Here is an 18,492-nt window from a genome sequence, read left to right on the forward strand (position 1 = left end):
ACTGTGCATTTAGTCTCTTGTATGTTCTTTGTCCTGTTGGAATCTATGCCATTTCAGACATAAAGCGCCTCCTCTCCACCAAGTTGATCCTCCTTATCATTGCGATATAATTTGTACCCTGGTATAAAACTGTCTCATTGGTTATCCTCCTTCTATCAGATCTCTGAGATGCCAATTATGTCTATCTCATCATTCACTACTATACACTCTCTCTACCATCTTATTTCTTAGACTTCTGGCATTGGCATGCAGACATATCAAAGTGTGTTTTTTTGTTTGTACTAACAACCTGCTCTTCAGTTGATAGGTATAATTTGTAATCCTTTAGCTCAGGTGATTCTTTACTTATAGGCAGAAGGAATACTTTTGCTTTTATTGGATCCTGTCTGAGGGGATGCCCTAACTGTCCTGTTTCATTAGTATTCTTCGAAGATACCTCCCTCCGAATCATGCACTGCTGAGCAACTGTTGTCTTTCCCCCTTGTTCTGATTTAAAAGCTGCTCTATCTCCTTTTTAAAGGTTAGCGCAAGCAGTCTGGTTCCACCATGGTTAAGGTGGAGCCCATTCTTTCAGAAAAGACTCCCCCTTCCCCAAAAGGTTGCCCAGTTCCTTACAAAACTGAATGCCTTTTCCCTGCACCAATGTTTCATCCACGTATTGAGACTTGGGAATTCTGCATTAGGGATGTGAATCGTGCTTCTGACGATTGGAAATATCGTACGATATTTTCAAAATTGTCAGAAATCGGGGGCTCGCCGAAACTCTTATCGATTTGGGGGAGGGAGGGAAAAACGGCACACCAAAACAATAGAGATGTGAATCTTGTCCTCGATCGTCTTAATGATCGATTTCGGCTGGGAGGGGGAGGGAATCGTATTGTTGCCGTTTGGGTGTTTAAAGTATCGTGAAAATCGTGAGCCGGCACACTAAAACCCCCTAAAACCCACCCCCGACCCTTTAAATTAAATCCCCCACCCTCCCGAACCCCCCCAAATGCCTTAAATTACCTGGGGGTCCAGCGGCGGTCCGGAACGGCAGCGGTCCGGAACGGCCTCCTGCAATTGAATCGTGTTGTCTTCAGCCGGCGCCATTTTTCAAAATGGTGGCGCAAAATGGCGGCGGCCATAGACCAACACGATTCGACTGCAGGAGGTCGTTCCGGACCCCCGCTGGACTTTTGGCAAGTCTTGTGGGGGTCAGGAGGCCCCCCCAAGCTGGCCAAAAGTCCCTGGGGGTCCAGCGGGGGTCCGGAAAACGATCTCCTGCCGCGAATCGTTTTCCGTACGGAAAATGGCGCCGGCAGGAGATCGACTGCAGGAGGTCGTTCAGCGGCGGTCCAGAACCCCCGCTGAACGACCCGCTGTTAGAGGTAAGCAACATTTGCTTTCTCACAGGACAAGCAGGACATATGGGTGAGTACCGAGCTGAGGATGTCCGAACATGCACCAAATGTACCCAGGTGTATAAGGCACTAGGACTGGGGTAAAATTTTGCCAAGGGCATCCTGAATCCTACCGGGCAGGCGGAAGGGTGTTGGTATGTCAAGTTGTGAATAGGTTACGCAGGACAGATTGGCCGAAGATGGAATCTTGTCTTCTGGCATTGTCCAAGCAATAGTGGGCTGTAAAGGTATGGAGAGAACTCCAGGTGACAGCCCTGCAAATGTCAGGAAGCAGCACCAAGCGTAGGTATGCTACTGAAGTCGCCATGGCCCTCACAGAGTGTGCTTTAACACAGTCTTGAAGTGGAATGCCTGCTTGCTGAGAGCAAAAGGATATGCAGTCCGCTAACCAGGAGGAGAGAGTCTGCTTACCCACAGGCTGTCCCAATTTGATGGAATGGAAAGAGACAAACAATTGAGTGCTTTTCCTGTGGGCAGCTGTACGGTCTAGGTAGAACGCTAGAGCCTGTTTACAGTCAAGGGTATGCAGAGCCTGCTCTCCTGGATTGGTAGTATAATGGATTGATTGAGATGAAACTCTGATACTACCTTAGGCAAGAATTTAGGGTGAGTGCAGAGTACTGCCCGGTCTTGCAGAAGTTTAGTGTAAGGCGGATAGGTAACTAGGGCCTGTAACTCACTAACTCTGCGAGCCGAAGTGATTGCCAAAAGGAAAATCACTTTCCATGAGAGATAGCGAAGTTCACAGGATTGGAAAGGCTCGAATGGTGGTTTCATGAACCGACACAAAACCAGGTTGAGGTCCTGAGAAGGGGTCGAAGGATGCAGTGGAGGCTTGAGGTGAAGCAAGCCCTTTAGAAAACGTGTTACAAGGGGTGTACTGATATGGGAACATCCCAGACACCTTTAATGAAGGCGGCCACTGCACTAACATGCATTCTGATGGAGGAAGTTTTTAGACCTGACTCCGACAACTGCCAGAGATAGTCCAGAAACTTCGTGATTGGACAGGTAAAGGGGTCAAGGGATTGAGAAGAGCACCATGATGTAAACCTGTTCCATTTGTAAAGGTAGGATTTTCTCATGGAAGGCTTCTGTGAAGCAATCAGGACACGGGAAACTGATTCAGAAAGGTTAAGTGGCTAAAGGATTAACCTTTCAACATCCATGCTATCAGGGACAAGGCTTGAAGATTGGGGTGGCGTAGGCACCCGTCGTTTTGCGTAATCAGAAGCGGGTCCTTTCCCAAGGGAATGTGCCTGCGAATGGAGAGATCTTGAAGTATTGGAAACCACACTTGGCGCGGCCAGTGGGGTGCTATCAGGATCATTTATTTATTTATTTATTTATAGCTTTTCTATACCGACTTTCCAATAACAGAATTACTGATCAATTCGGTTTACATTTTAAACTTTAACAGTGACAAGTAATTGTCTTACAATGAACAGGAAGAAATGACTTGGAAATAAATATATGGGGATTATAACAGATACAATATATAGCCTAATGTAGGCAAAGGCATAAAAACATAGGCACAAGGACTGCCAAGGATTTGAATTGAATTGATGAGTTCTTTGGGGTATTATTTGTGTTATTCATTGGGGTATTCTTTGGGGTTCGAGGAATGTTTAGAGTTGAACTTGTTTCTTTCTTATATAGATCTCATGGTTCCCTTGTCCTGATGTAACTTCACGAGAGTCTTCGAGAGAATTGAAAGTGGAGGGAATGCGTATAGGAGTCCGGTTGCCCATGAGAGGGAGTATGCGTCTCTTGGCTGATAGTGTTGGCTGCGAGTGAGAGAGCAGAAGTTCTCTACTTTGCGATTTTGAGGTGATGCAAAGAGGTCTATTTGAGGATAACCCCATTGGTGGAAGATATAGTTCACTACTGAGGTGTTGAGAGACCACTCATGCAGTTGAAAGGTGCGACTCAGTTTGTCTGCCAACACATTGTCCACTCCCGGCAAGTAGGTGGCCCTGAGGTACTTCGAGTGGGAGAGAGCCTCCTCCCATATCTACACAGCTTTCTGACACAGAAGGTAGGAGCCTGTGCCTCCCTGTTTGTTGATGTACCACATGGCCACCTGGTTGTCCGTCTGAATCAGGATGACTTGATTGGAGAGGCGATCCTAAAATACTCTGAGAGCATATGTTATTGCTCGAAGCTCCAGAAAATTGATTTGGTGTTTGGCTTCCTCTGGAGACCAAGTTCCTAGTGTCTGCAGATTGGCCACAGAGGCTCCCCAGCCGAGGTTGGAAGCATCGGTGGTGAGAGCTATTTGAGGGTCTGGAGCCTGGAAGGGCAAGCCTTGGAGGAGATTGATCTGATTTTTCCACCAGGCAAGAGACTGACGGAGTGAGTCGGTGACGTGGACAATGGTCGACAGGGGCTGAATGCATTGAGTCCATTGTGACCTTAGAGTCCACTGCATGACTCTCATGGCTAGGTGGGCCATTGGGGTGACCTGAACTGAGGACGCCATGTGTCCCAGTAGGATGAGAAAGCAGTGTGCAGTCATGTAGCGCTGAGACTGCAGCTGATGTGCGAGAGAGATGAGAGTGAGAGCTCGTTGTCGAGGTAGAAAAGCTTTTGCCTGCAAGGTGTCCAAGTCTGCCCCTGTGAATGATAAGGTTTGAGATGGGACTACGTAGGATTTGTCGTAGTTGACGAGAAATTCTAGCAAAATTAGAGTGTGTAAGGTAAGATGTAGGGACGACAGAGCAGTTTGCTGAGTGGGAGCCCTGATCAACCAATCATCTAGATAGGTGTAGATGTGAACACCTTGAGTCCTGAGGAAGGCTGCAACTACTATGAGACATTTTGTGAAGACTCGTGGTGCAGACGTGAGGCCGAATGGAAGCCCTTGGTACCGATAGTGCTTGGGGCCTACCAGAAGTCTCAGGTATTTGCGATGAGATGGAGTTATCGCAATATGAGTGTATGTGTCCTGGAGGTCTAGAGAGCAGTGGCGTAGCCAAAGGAGCCTCCGGGCAGCCACTGCCGAAACCATCGCCTTCGCCTGCACACGGACCAAATCGTAGAGGGCGTCTGACACGTAAGCGATTACCGCCTCCAGACGTTCGGTTTGTTCTGCCTCACCTGGCGGAAGCTCCCGGGCGCAGAGTAACTGTTGGACCCACTGGAGGCCCGCCCGCATCATGAGACTGCTACAGCAAGACGCCCGAACCCCGAGGGCTAGGACGTCAAAGATGCGCTTCAGGTGAGTCTCCAGCTTACGATCTTGTGAATCCTTCAAGGCCGTGGAACCTTCCCCACCAGAATCGTGGTGTGCTTGGCCACTGCAGAAACATAAGAATCCACCGATGGATATCGCAACAGCTCCAAGCCCTCTTCCGGGAGGGCTTATCCATCGCACGCCCCACCCGGAGCGCACCCTCAGGAGCCTCCCATTCCCGCAGGATAAGGAGCTTAAGCATGGGGTGGAAGGGAAAGGCCGAGGCCGGAGCCCGGAGCCCTCCCAAAACCGGGTTCATATCCTTAGGGAGTGAGGCCATGAGATTATCCAAGGAGGGACTTTCCAGACCCAGCTCCTCCAGAACAAAAGGGAGGAGGGGCTCTAACTCCTCCTTACGAAAAAGATGAAGGGCTCTGGGGTCATCCCCCTCTGGGGGGGGGGCATCCGCCGAATCCGAGGAAGCAGCGGGGTCCGAGGACCCGGGAGACACCGGGGGGGGGGGGGGGGCGCACCCCCGGGACCACCCGCACCCGAACTGGTCCCTGAGGATCCGCGGCCAGTCCAGTGGTAAATGGCGCTGAACGAGGGATTTTTGGCGGGGGGGCAAGAGGGGGGGGCTTTCATCCAGCTCATGCAGGCTAGCTAGATAAGATTTGTGCATGAGGAGGACGAAATCCGTGGAAAAAGGGACCCTGGATTTGCCGGGGGGGGGGGGTGGGGAGGGAGAGGGAGAGGGGGGGCGAGGGAAGGTCAGGACCCCCATCCTGGGGACCCGCAGGGGCCAAATTGGGGGTTAAATCAAAAAAATCCGGCCCCCCAGCCACAGGAAGCACTGAAATTGGCCCCGATGAAAAATCCAAGATGGCGGCCGTTCCCGGGCTCTGCCGACCCGGGAAAGGCCTAGCCATGCCGGGAGGAGTGGAGCCCCGGGCTAAATTTGCTTGTCCTGCCGAGGAGGGACCTTCCCCACCCAGCAGGCAAGCAGTGCAGAGGCCCTGACGCGAAAAACGCGAAGAGGAGAGCCCACAAGAAAGACAGGCTGTCAGCCGGGACATAGCTAAACCTCGGCTGAAGAAAAAAAAAGTTGAAAAAAAGCTTGATTGACAGCCTGCACAGCAGGAGAGTGCAGGCGGGAAACCTGCTGCCTTCTGCTTCTCTGACTGCCGGTTCTAGCCCTATTCTGACCAGAAAAAAATAAAAAAGCTGGTCAACTGCTGCAAATAAGTTAGAGGTAGGTGAGTATCTGCAACTTATTGAAAGTTTAACACCTTTTAACTCCTTTTTTTTTTTTTTTTTTTTTTTACTGAACGCAGCAGCGGGTTCAAAACCCTCTCGGCAGCCAGAGGGGGAACGAGGCCCAGAGAGCGTCCACGGACTCAGGACTATGCAAGGAACCCCCCTCCTGCAAAAGAGGACAAGTCCTCCTGAGCCGGGCAAGAGCTGGGAGATGGACGTTTCCCACACAAAAAACAGAAAAGCACTAAGAAGGCAGAAATTTCCTTCAGAGATCCTTTTTTTTTTTTTTTTTTTTTTTTTTTAAAAACAAGAACCAAAAGAAGTACTTGCTTGATCCTAAAGAGAAAGAAGAGGCTCCTACAGCAGAGAACCGAAGGGGAGATGCTGCACCTGCTGGAGACAGACGAATACTGAAGGGTGAGAGGATAGGCTCTGTCCTGATATAGGGCATCCTGCAAGTTTTAGTCTGTCTCCACCTCCTGGAAAGGAGGCTCAACCCACTGTCTGGACTGATCCGGGTACGTATATAAAAGCCTTAAATAAAAAAGTAAATAAGTAAATAAGTAAATAAATAAATAAATCATCAAGGGAGGAGAGGAGAATAAAGGTACCATCAAGGTACAATCTCAAGGAAGAAGGAGAACATGGAAAAACTGCAGGAAAAGTATGAAAATGGGACTTGACATTCATATAAAACTAAACTGGGTTAACATCCTACAGACCACCTATAGGGTGGAGGCTTAAAAACTATCCATTTGTTTGGAAAAGATAAGGAATAAATTACATAACTGAAATTCTCTTTAACCATCAGCTAAATTGATTTGAAGCAAGAAGTCATAAAGTTATTGGCGATCTGAAGCTGTAATAAGGACTCCATAAAGTTCATGAACTATAAAAAAAAGTATCAAATTTCTATCTTTAATCAGTGCAAGCTTAAGTTGGAAACCACATTAGATTCCAGCATTATTATTAACACTGTTTACAATTGACTTTACTATTTGATTAACATTTAAACAATGCACAGGGCCTAGAAGAGTAATCTTCCCCCCATCATGGAATTCTGGACACTCAGAATAAATGAACATCAGGATAGGACTGTAATAACTAAAACTGTATTTGGGGGGTGGTTCTTGGGGTCCTGTGATGGGATACCAGCCTGGGGGTTAAACTACAGAAAATGAAAATTAAAGCATAGTGTTTCTAAATTAGGAGCATGGAATTTTTTCACTTCCAAAAATTAGCCAGTAACTAAACTTTTTGATCTAACGTTGCTCCTCCTGAAGTTCAGGTAGGTTAGCTTTCACTAAAGTGAGAGATGCCCACTGTTTCCCATCCTGTTCTACATTACATAGGAATTGACAGACGTTAAAAGACACATTGGCTCATTTAGTCTGTCCATTTACTCCTGTCCACACTGCTAAGGAGATACTCCAGCTGCAGAAGCTTGATGGATTGTAGGATATTGCACCTCATTCAAGTCAGTTTTGTTTGTTTAACCTTTTGGTTCTATACTATACAGGGTAGATAAATATACAAGTTCCCATATTTAATCAAACTCCCAGCCCCTCCACCCTCTCCTATCTTTCCACCAAACGGTATAATCTAAACAGCAACCAAAACTAGTGAGGCTATTGCTTTAACATCCAAATGCCTAGGTTTTGTGGTCTTGCTGGACAATACTCAGCTGCTACTGCCCTACTGGTACTGACGTGGTTGGTGCCATCCAGCCTTACTCACTGAAATGGGAAACTTCCATTCTCTTTTTATGTTTTGGCATACATCAGCAGCCCAAAGAATCTTATCACTCAGGAATCAGTCAAGTACAAAGACAATATCAAGGGAGTCAGCATAAAATTAAATTATTGCTCATCACAAGTTTATACACACACACACACACACACACACTTAGTGTTGTAAATTCTAATTCTGCCAATATGGAGGTCAACATTTATTCTAAATTTAAAAAGGAAAAAACAAATTGTAGTTTGGTCTTTTAATCATGATTTTCCTAATGCTGTACCATTCCACCACCCACTAGCAAATCTTCCAAAAAACCTTATTGAATCCCAAACCATATAATTTGCAAACCACTAATGTAAATATGCATAGGAGCAAACTTTTCAAAACTACTGGGGGTGCTAAACTCAACACACATTATCCCTCTCTGGATACAGTGAAGGAGTTACTCAATATTGAGGTGCTCGAGCACCCAGAGTTTGCACTTATGTAAATATGTCAAATTTATCCTATGTGGACCTTTGCATCTTGGCTGCTCTGGAGCTGGATTGCAGTATTGTTCACTGGACAGGCAGTACATGTCTACCCATCCAAGAAAGTGTGCCAGACAATAGAAGCAAAACAGTAGAGACTGCCCACTTACAGAAAAGTAAGCTGAACATATTTCAGTACACCCTCTCCCCACCTCAGCGAGTCCCTGAAAAACTAAATTCTGTTGTCTGATTCTAGCCAAAGATAAGGTACACTACAGGGAGCTGCATTCCCAGGGACTGGATCAGCATAAAAATGTACTGACCCCATTAATGTACTTTCTGCATTGCCCAAGAGAGTATAGAAACCCACTGAACCTTAAAATTCAAAAGACACTTCTAAGTAAGCAAATATAATAAATCAGGCCTGCAGATAAGAGGCTCCTGCAGCACAAGACCAGCACAACACCCCAGTATAATCCAAAACCCAGTTTGGTTTTTAACTCTTTAAAGCAGCAGTACTAAAACATTGCTACTTATTACATCTTTTGAAAGAACTCTTATCAGCTGTTAGAAAAGAAAAAGGCAGATTTCCTTTCCATTGATTTTCTTTGACTCACTAACAGGTAATCAAGCAAGAGTTGTTCCGAGATCTCCTGCTCCCATGCTGAAAATGTGCTGATGCCTTAGCCCTCTGTCCTAAGTAATCTAAAGTCTGATTATGGAACCAACTATTGTGAGCAGGTGCCACGCAAGCATTCCTCACAGAGCTCGGCCAAGGCAACATCAGGTGAATTTACAGGACTTAACTTACAAAATATGTCGGAGGAAATGAACCATGGGATTGATTACATGTAGTGTAACTTTGTGGCACCAAGAGTCTTGGTAAGGGCTCATATTCTTATCCCTCAAACTCCAGAAATTGCACCACCAGGTAGGTACCTCTGCTTCCCCGTAGGATGTAAACCCATATAAACAAACATGCACACATATCTAATTGTTTGGTCCATTACTGCGCCCCTTCAGTATCTCTTCAATAAGAATGAATGAGAAACCTTCACTATCTAATATTTGGGAGCCAAATTAAAAAAAAAAATTGATAGGTGAAAAAAAGGTAATAGATGAATTCAGTAGACAATTCTCCCTTCTAATTTCAAAAAGACAACATTTAAATGTTTCATAGAAAAAGTGAGAGTGATAACACTGCAATCTAAAAAGATAAAATATGCGGGAAAGACACTAACCTCCTTAAAATAAGGGCGCTACCCTGCAGAGGAGGGTGACAGATGGTAACAGCAAGATACATGTGGCAAATACCTACTGTACCTGAATGTGACTCACCTTGCATTACCAATGAAAAGCCACACGCTGAATCCCCCCCCCCCCCTAAAAAAAAATAACTTACTGGTAAACCTGGCGAGCCTGGTGGTCCAGGGCGTCCTTGTTTTACTCGTGCTATTGGTTCATTTGGTTTCCTCAGGTCAATGTTCTGATCTTGTTCCTGGGAGGCATTCTCCTTCGGCCTGCTCCCACTTCTTCGCATGGGCTGGTCTTCTTCAGTGTATGACATGGTTGGTACTTCAGCATCCAGCACAGCTGATGCTGACTTCATAAAAACCTTAGGTTGGGAGAAGGCATTTGTGTTTCCATCATCTACTGGCAATTGTTTCTCCTGTGAGTCAGAGGTAACTTGAGGGAAAGATTCTGCTGAGATTGCCGTACGAAAACTGTTTGTGTCCACAGAGAATTTGGTGAAGGTAGAATGTTCATTCAGATCAATAAATGTATCTATTGGTTTATTGGGTGGAAATCGATTTCCCTTAAATTTATCTGTTGTGATGTTCTCATCCTCGAGATGGGTTTTAGAGACATAGTCCTCCTTACCACCCCTGCTCAGTTTAGTGGTTGCTAAAAGAGTAGTACTGGCATTGGTCACCTGAGGGTTTCTGAGCCCTGCGGGGGGCTGTGAGGTAAAGTTTACAGACTCCATTTCATTCCCTGTGATTTCTGGAAGCACTCTTTTGACAAGTCCTGGCCTGCGGGTTCTTTGAATTTTTTCTGAGGTGAAGTTCAAAAGCTCATAGCCCTCCTCCTCTATGGAAAACGTGCTCTCATCCTCCACAAGAAGTTGTCTGACAGCAAAATCTGTGATCAGTCCAGTTTCACTAGTGGTACTACTACTGTTTCCACTGGGCCACTCCTGCACTACTGGTGGCCCCATGGTCAAATTGAAGTTTGTGAAGTTAGCAGCCTAGAGAAAAATAAAACAGGAAATGAATGATATTTTTGTGCAGTCCTCAGCCACATCAACTTTTCACTTGTGCAAAGAAAAGTGTATTCTTATATAGCAGTTCAACCTGAAGCACTTGACAGCAACACTGAATGAAACTGCATGGTTTTCATGAGAGAATCTTTAGCATTTTCCTCCCCCTCAACCCCAAAGCCATCTGCCCACAAAGTAAACTCTTATCAGTCAAAAACAATCAACTCAGCTACCTGTCAAGTCTCTGACCTTCATTCCAGACAGCTGGACAGATGCTTTGGAAAGTGAAGCTCTTCAGAGTCGTGTGTCAAAGTCAGAGACCAAGGAAAAGAGGAGGAGAAGGAGATGGATAGATAAAGGCACTGACTCTCTGACTGACAGTAATAGCAAACGAATTACTTTACAGTAAAAAAAACAAAAAAAACTGGTCATTTGTAAAGGATTTTCTCCACAGTGAGAGATCTCAGATTGCACCCTATGGGATGACAGATCTTGATACAAGGGATTGTTATTTCTACTTTTAGTAATAGTAAACACACACATATGAACTGAACATCTCATTTAATTTGTCACTGATTAACAAAACCACCAGTTTGTTCTCCCCTTAGAAGCTTGTAACTATGGAAAAGATATCCTAAAGGGAAAAGCTTCAATATTTTATTTATTTATTTAATCATATTTACCACATGCCCACTTGTCTTGGTTTGGTTTATGGTTTATTAAAATTTATATATTGCAACATCATAATTTTTGTAGTGGTTTACAAAAGAGAACAGAACACACAAAATAAAAGTTATCAAACAAACATATAAAATCAAATAGCTTCAAAAAGAGAGATCTACTAAGCCAAAACATATGAGATCCAACAGCAGCTTCAGAAAAGTAGAAATCTACTCATCCAAAAAAGGCTTTCTTAAAAAATAATGTTTTCAATGCCTTTTTGAAAGTCTTGATGCAGGGCTCTATCCTCATCTCACTGGGAAGGGAATTCCACAATAGTGGGCCGGCAACGGAAAAAGCCTTATCCTGGGTGATGTTAAAGTGGGCCAACTTCACAGAAGGAACTTCCAATAAGTTATTTTGCGAAGATATCAGAGAACGTAGCGGCCTGTAAATTTTGAGCATGGACCTTACCAATTTAGGTGGTCAGCTTTCAGGAACTTGAAAATAATGGCAGCAGATTTGTACTTTATTCTCCACTTAATGGGTAGCCAATGTAAATCTGCTAACATAGGAGTGACATGTCACGAAGCTTGGCCCCAGATAGGATATGTGCTGCCACATTTTGAACCAACTGAAGCAGTTGTAAGGCAGCATTGGGAAGTCCAACGTATAGGGTGTTAACAGTAATCTAAACTGCTGAGAACAAGTGCCTGGAGAACGCTTCGAAAGTTGCTGGTATTAATCAATGGATGCAATTTCTTGACCAGATTTACTTTAAAGAATGAACTCTTAAGAACAGACTTACAGGCCAATGCAATATCATCTTGTAAAAAATGTGCGTCCATACTGGGTGCACGTTTTTTGAACGTGCGCACAACCACCTCTCCTGGGTGCTCAATGCAATAGGCAAATGAGCTGTCATGCTAAAAGGGACATGCAATGGATAATCTGTGCGTCACTAACACTCTGCATCGGATGCCCAGGAAACATGGCTGTGTGCCCACAACATCCTGGCCAGTGCTACCACCCCACCCTCAGCAGAGTTGTTATCGATTGGTCCTTTTCACTGACATGTAACAGTGAATGGACCAATCAGCAGTAAGCAAAGGAGTGAATAAATTTATTTATTTATTTATTTAAAGTTTTTTTATACCGATTTTCCTGCATAAAATGCATATCAAACCGGTTTACAATGAAACAGAATGAATGAATGAATGAGCAGGAAGTAAAATTCCTTAGTCTAATACATTTAGAATATAAATAAATAAATATAAATAAATATAAATGAATATTAAGTGCTGACACTTAATCATTTATTCACTCCTTCACTGACTGCTGGCAGGGGTTCCTGGCCTGGAGGGAGGATTTGGAGTTTGGCAAGGCCTGTTTTACCACAGGGACCTCAGATGTGCCATTTCAGGTACAGGACACTCGGGTCCGACCTGGACCGCTTGGCCAACCAGGACAGACCTTGGGGATGCTGCGTTCTGTGGTTCCCCCTATGAGGCACAACAGAAAGCAGGATTTTTTTTTGGTTGAGACCTTGAGCACAGCATTATTCTGCTTTCTGTGGTTCCTCCTAGTTAGTAACGTGACAATATTAATAGGAGGAATCACAGAGAGCAGGATTTTTTGTTTTTCGGTGAGCCCTTGAGCACGGCATGCTTTAATGCCAGCTCCTGAGCTGTCGTTAAATTTGGTGCGAGCAACCTTTCAGTAATAGTTCCATATACTAGCACAAAAAAACAATATGGAGGTGGATTTTAAAAGGAGTGCACGACCGTCCATGTGCCCACGGTTCCTGGTGCACGCACATTGACACGCCAATTTTATAACATGCGCGTGCATGTTAGAAAATCTGATGGACATGCACACATGCTCGCTGAATTTTAAAACCTGGCGCTCATGTGCAGGCGCTGCCCGCAGGGAGGGCAAATTTTCCATTAATATGCGCGGAGACACAACCAGGGCTCCCCCCCCAGTTCCCCTACCTAAACTTCCTCATTCTTCCCCTCTCCTCTCCTCTCCACCCCCTAAACCCTTCCTATCTACAAATGGTCTGCCCAGTGAGTCGCTTCCAGTGCTCAGTGCATACTGTCCCCATTTCACTCAGCCTGGGGAAAAGACAGAGGCTGGAAGGACTCAAGGAGGCTCAAGAGAGGAAAGATAAGAAGGTGCTGCGTGCGCTGCACAAAGTGGGGCCCAGTTATCAGTGCACTGCATGTTGCCTAATAATTACCACACTCCAGGGCTCATTCTGTAGCTAGGAAGAGGCATGCATGATTACATACATTTTCAGAAAGGACATGTTTCAGAGCCATCATTGTTGCTACAAGCTGCTGAAAGCAGAGCCCAGGTGCTGGCCTGAATCTGAACATCGGGCAGTAGTGATTTTTTTTGAGGCACACCTGATCAGTTTTGAAGGCACACTGATTGAAAAACACTGAGGAGTTTTTGGTTGAAAATCTGAAGGAGATGAATGTTGATTTCAATTCCCTTTCCTTGTAAAAATCCTAAACCCCAGTCACTGAAATGAGGAATTTTTGAAATGTGAGCAACTTTCAGCTTATTTTACTTTTAGAAGGCTGATTCCTTTTGGAATTTCAGTTGCAAGGAAGTTTTTACATCCTTTCTTTCCCTTTAGATTGGGAACTGGCTTTATATTCCATTCTGGTTCTCCCAGCCTGAGCGGATCAGTGTCAATGCGGCAGAATTATTGGCAGAGGTAGGATATTTATCTAGTATCCATCATAAGTGAAGGAAGCAAGAGCGAGGAACCAACCACATGTGCCCATCCAGTACAACAGAGTATGAAAAGGAGAAGAGTAGTGGATACACTGATAACCAGCAAATGGATCCAAATTATTTGTCTTGGGAGTTTAAATTGGGAAGCAACCCAACCATCTATAAGTAAGCCAGGAAGGCTTCACAACTGTAATCCAGAATAAGCAGGGGACCCCGAGAATTTGTTTATGGGATCAAAGAAACACAGGTTTACCTATTTATCAAGCTGACTTGTTATGTGGATATCATCTGATAGTGATTTGCATAGAGTGCCCCATTTTGTGCTTACTCAAAATCATCAGTAAAGTTGTGCTGGAATACCAGCTTTGTACCCAGTTTGGTTATTGGTGCCCATTAAAGAAGCATCAAATCACACCCAGGCCCAGAACGTTATCCTCTTCCCTATCCCTGCCCCCCCACCCCAAGAGAATCCTGCAGGTCTGGGGCTGAAGAGATCGAGTAACGTGGGAAGGCCATTTAGCCCCGGGTACTGTGTGTATGTCCCATGGACTCCTACAAAGGACCAGGGTCTGGGGCTCACAAAACAATTTTTTTCCATCTTTATTTGTATTTCAACATAACAGGAAGCAGGACAGAGGACACTATAGCCCACCTCCATAACACATCAACAAAGATGCCATTTTTAATACATACTGTGACTGCTAATCCCCTTTGCATACCCTACTCACCCAGACCTCCCTGCCCTGAAGTACAAGGAAATAGAGTGTCTGAGGGAATTGAGAAAATGTAGACATATACAATCCATAGACCTGTGCAGTAAGGCAGTGTCATATTATCAAGCAGATATCAACTTGTTTTTGATCTCCACAGGAAGTAGGTATACAAAGGGGTCCCATATACTACGAAAAAACCGCTTAGCTCTTTTTGATGACGCTTTCGCTGATTCATTTTCCAAAAGAAGCAAGTCTATTATCATTGATTTCCACTGTAATAAATCCAGGCTTTTGGAGTCCAACCACTCGCTATTAGAGATGTGCATTCATTTTTTCCGAATTGGAAAATTTCAACGAAATTGTCCAATTCGACATGTTTCAGGGACCCCAAAAAATGATTGAATTTTCCCGTTTTTTCATGAAAATTAGTTTTTTGGATTAGTGCGCACTAACGGGAGTAAGTGCGCACTAAGGGGCGGATTTTCAGAGCCCTGCTCGCGTAAATCCGCCCAAAACCGGGCGGATTTACGCGAGCAGGGCCCTGCGCGCCGGGAAGCCTATTTTACATAGGCCTCCCGGCGCGCGCAGAGCCCCGGGACTCGCGTAAGTCCCGGGTTCTCGGAGGGGGGCGTGTCGGGGGCGTGTCGGGGCGGGCCCGGTCGTCGCGGCGTTTCGGGGCGTGTCGGCAGCGTTTTGGGGGCGGGAACCGGGGCGTGGCTACGGCCCGGGGGCGTGGCCGCGCCCTCCGTACCCGCCCCCAGGTCGCGCCCGGCGCGCAGGGAGTCCCGCTCGCGCGCGGGGATTTACGCCTCCCTCCGGGAGGCGTAAATCCCCCGACAAAGGTAGGATGGGGGTTTAGACAAGGGCCGGGGCGGGTGGGTTAGGTAGGGGAAGGGAGGGGAAGGTGAGGGGAGGGCCAAAGGAAAGTTCCCTTCTAGGCCGCTCCGATTTCGGAGCGGCCTAGGAGGGAACGGGGGTAGGCTGTGCGGCTCGGCGCGCGCAGGCTATACGAAATCGATAGCCTTGCGCGCGCCGATCCAGGATTTTAGCCGATACGCGCGACTACGCGCGTATCTACTAAAATCCAGCGTACTTTTGTTTGCGCCTGGAGCGCAAACAAAAGTAGGCTGTTCGCGCTCGTCTGAAAATCTACCCCTAACTCCCCGTTAGTGCGCGCTAACTCCCATTAGCACGCACTAACAAAAACTAACAAAAAGTAACAAAAAATAACAAATCTAACGGTTTTTGTTAGTGCGCGCTAACGGGGAGTTAGCGCGCCTAACTCAAAAACGATTTTTCGTGAAAAAAAAAAACCCCTGAACCGCAAAAAACCAACATTTTCAGCAGCGGCCGAAAAACGAAGAACGACACGAACACAAAAAACGATTCACATCTCTACTCGCTATTAGGCACCCCTTAGCAAAACATATATTTTTAATTTCTACAGTAGGGTAAAGTGTACATGCAAGTGTTCATTTTTAAGCAATTAAAATTGTTTAACCTTAAACACTGAGTCTTTAAATAGCAAACATCAGGAGAACACTGGGACTATTCCTCTCATTCTCAAGTGAGTCACACAAGTTGCCCTGGTGACAATCTACCTGTCCTATGCCAGCAAATCAGTTTAGGATTGCACTGGGTGACAGAAATAGTAAAAACAAGAAAAACCATCTGTTTAAGACATCCAAAAATATGCTGCTGTGATTCAAACTCTGTGCATCTTAAACTAGGGCTAGTTCTACAGTAACAACCATACTGGCACAACAAGCTATGTCAGATCATCACAAAATCAGTTTCAAACCAACAGATGCTTTGGCATAGAAATACACTGCCAGGCATTAAGGAGGTAATTTTGTAACAGCCTGCACACAGTGAAAGGCAATTATTCATAGGCTTTACAACCAATTTTCAAAGGGAATGTATATGCATATTTTCACTTTGAAAATTCACCCACCAAAACTACTCACAACACATTTTATCCTTTTGAAAAATCAAAGCAAGTAAGTGCAAACCTCTCTCAACCCCTCCCTGGGAATGCCTCTGCTTAGTATGGGTAAACTTACACACATACAGGACCTACATGCATGCAATTTTTACAAGCCCATTCTGTGGGTAAACACTGTTTTTTTCAATAAAAAATGGCTTTGAAAATTACCCTCTACATGGTTTTGGACATTACTGGAAAAAAACATTTCTTGCTTTTAAAAAACTTGTCATTTTGCATTGTCAAAATGCCCTGGCTTTTTATTAAGAAAGAAAACCCTCAAAACATTTTATTGGTACAACTGTCATTTGCATTTCAATCATGCAATTAAAGTTGGTGAAATCCCTCTCTCCCCCCATTCCCCAGACACTTTCTTTTACACACTGGAAAGCTGATAATAAGTTCTGTTTTTCTTCGTAGTCCACAAGCACCCTATAGCAGAAGCTGGTAAAGAGTAGCACTAACACAGACGACGTTCTCATTCCATGTTGTATATAGGAGGACAAAATCCCCAGAATATAGCGTTTCCCTAGAGAGAATGGAGTGCTGTCCATGCTGCTGCTTTCCACTTCACATGAGCAAACTTGGCACTGAACAGCTAAGAGCAGCATTCAAACCATTACTTATTTTTAAAACTGATAAATTTGAGCTATAGCTCCATTTCACACTGCACAGATCTAAAAAATAAAATTCCTGTTTTGTGAAAGAGCCATCTGTGGCTCCCTGGCTTGTCAAATCCACAGCTTTAAATTATTGGTAATAAATGTCATTATATTTTGTCCAGAGAATATGAAAGGGGAGAACAGAAATTGTGGTGAATAGCATAAATCAACTTGAGGAAAAAACCACACAGATGTGCAAGCATCGTTTTTGTGGTAATGGTTTTCCAGAATTGTGCTTTTGAAACTCCAACCTCTTTTTGTGACTGTTTGCCCATGCATCCAATATACCCGCATGTATCTTTCAATTGAGTAAGACCAGGAGGAGGGAGGAGGAGGAGGAAGAGGAGGGAGGTCAGCCCCCCCCCTCCAGCAGATGAACAATGAGGTAAGAAGGGGGAGGGGTGGGGAAGGGGAACTAAGGATAGGTGTGAAATCCTTTGCCAGCTCTTGGAGAAAAAATAAATAAATAAATAAATAAATAAGAGGCAATAAATGCTTAGGACATTTAACAGCATCTTACAAGTGGAGTGAGAAATAAGAGATAAAAGAATGATTACAAAAAACAACACCTTCATAACCTTCTAGAAAAATATAAATAAGAGAAAAAAACCCCTTATTCTTCCACTACTATTGAGATGCATATGAGATCTCACATGAGATCTTGCATTATGATTATAGCATTATTATTATACAGAGTACGAGTACTTTTGTACCAGAGATATTCTATAGGCAGCAACAAGCATAAAATTATTGTATAAGGGAATAGGATTCTTAAGATGTGCATTAATAAATTATTGTAAATTTTAAAAAAAAGCCTCAAAATGGAGATGACTATTTGATTCAAGGCTGCTGTAGGTATGGACAGATACACTCTGAACTTCCATCCCCCTCTTCCACCACCACTGCACTCTCTTACCTCGTTGAGAACGGCTAGCTAACCCTTCTACCGCACGCAAATCCAGCAACAGACAGCTGAAGAGAAGTAAAAGGTAACATGTCCAGCAGCAGCAGCAGCAATAATTTAGTCCACTGCTTGGGGCAAAAGCAAACACAAGGAATGAAGAAAGAGCAATGAGCTGTCGGAGTAAAGCCCAAAAGGGATGGAAGCCCCTCCTACTTTACTGCAACTCAAAGTCCCCCCCCCCCCCCCTTCACACCCACCTCCCTGGCCTCCCCCAAATGCTCTCATTTTCTTAATGAAAACACTGACAATAAGAATGGTGTGGTCATGCTCTCTACACAATGCTATTTATTTCTGCTACTCCTCTGTATTTTATTCCTTAAATAGTAAAGAAAACTTTTTAATTGGGAATAGGGCAGAGAGCATCATCATGACCATGCCAGAATGAAACGCCTATCTTGATTCTTGGTTGTGTAAATATTTTCTGGGCTCCCAATGCTAGGATATGGTCAGAGTTTT

The 18,492-nt window shown here is 44.7% G+C and overlaps 1 protein-coding gene across 1 annotated transcript in view; it reads right to left on the minus strand.

Moving 5' to 3' along the window:
- The window catches only part of LOC115097568 (collagen alpha-1(XI) chain-like), a 319,380-nt gene that overhangs the window by 173,124 nt on the left and 127,764 nt on the right, over window positions 1-18,492 (minus strand). The window contains exon 6 of the mRNA XM_029613505.1: window positions 9,448-10,293. Within this exon, the coding sequence (XP_029469365.1) occupies window positions 9,448-10,293 (846 nt within the window). The remainder of the gene's footprint in view (window positions 1-9,447; window positions 10,294-18,492) is intronic.

The sequence above is a fragment of the Rhinatrema bivittatum genome, chromosome 8, assembly GCF_901001135.1.
Source record: "Rhinatrema bivittatum chromosome 8, aRhiBiv1.1, whole genome shotgun sequence".
NCBI classification, from domain to species: Eukaryota; Metazoa; Chordata; class Amphibia; order Gymnophiona; family Rhinatrematidae; genus Rhinatrema; species Rhinatrema bivittatum.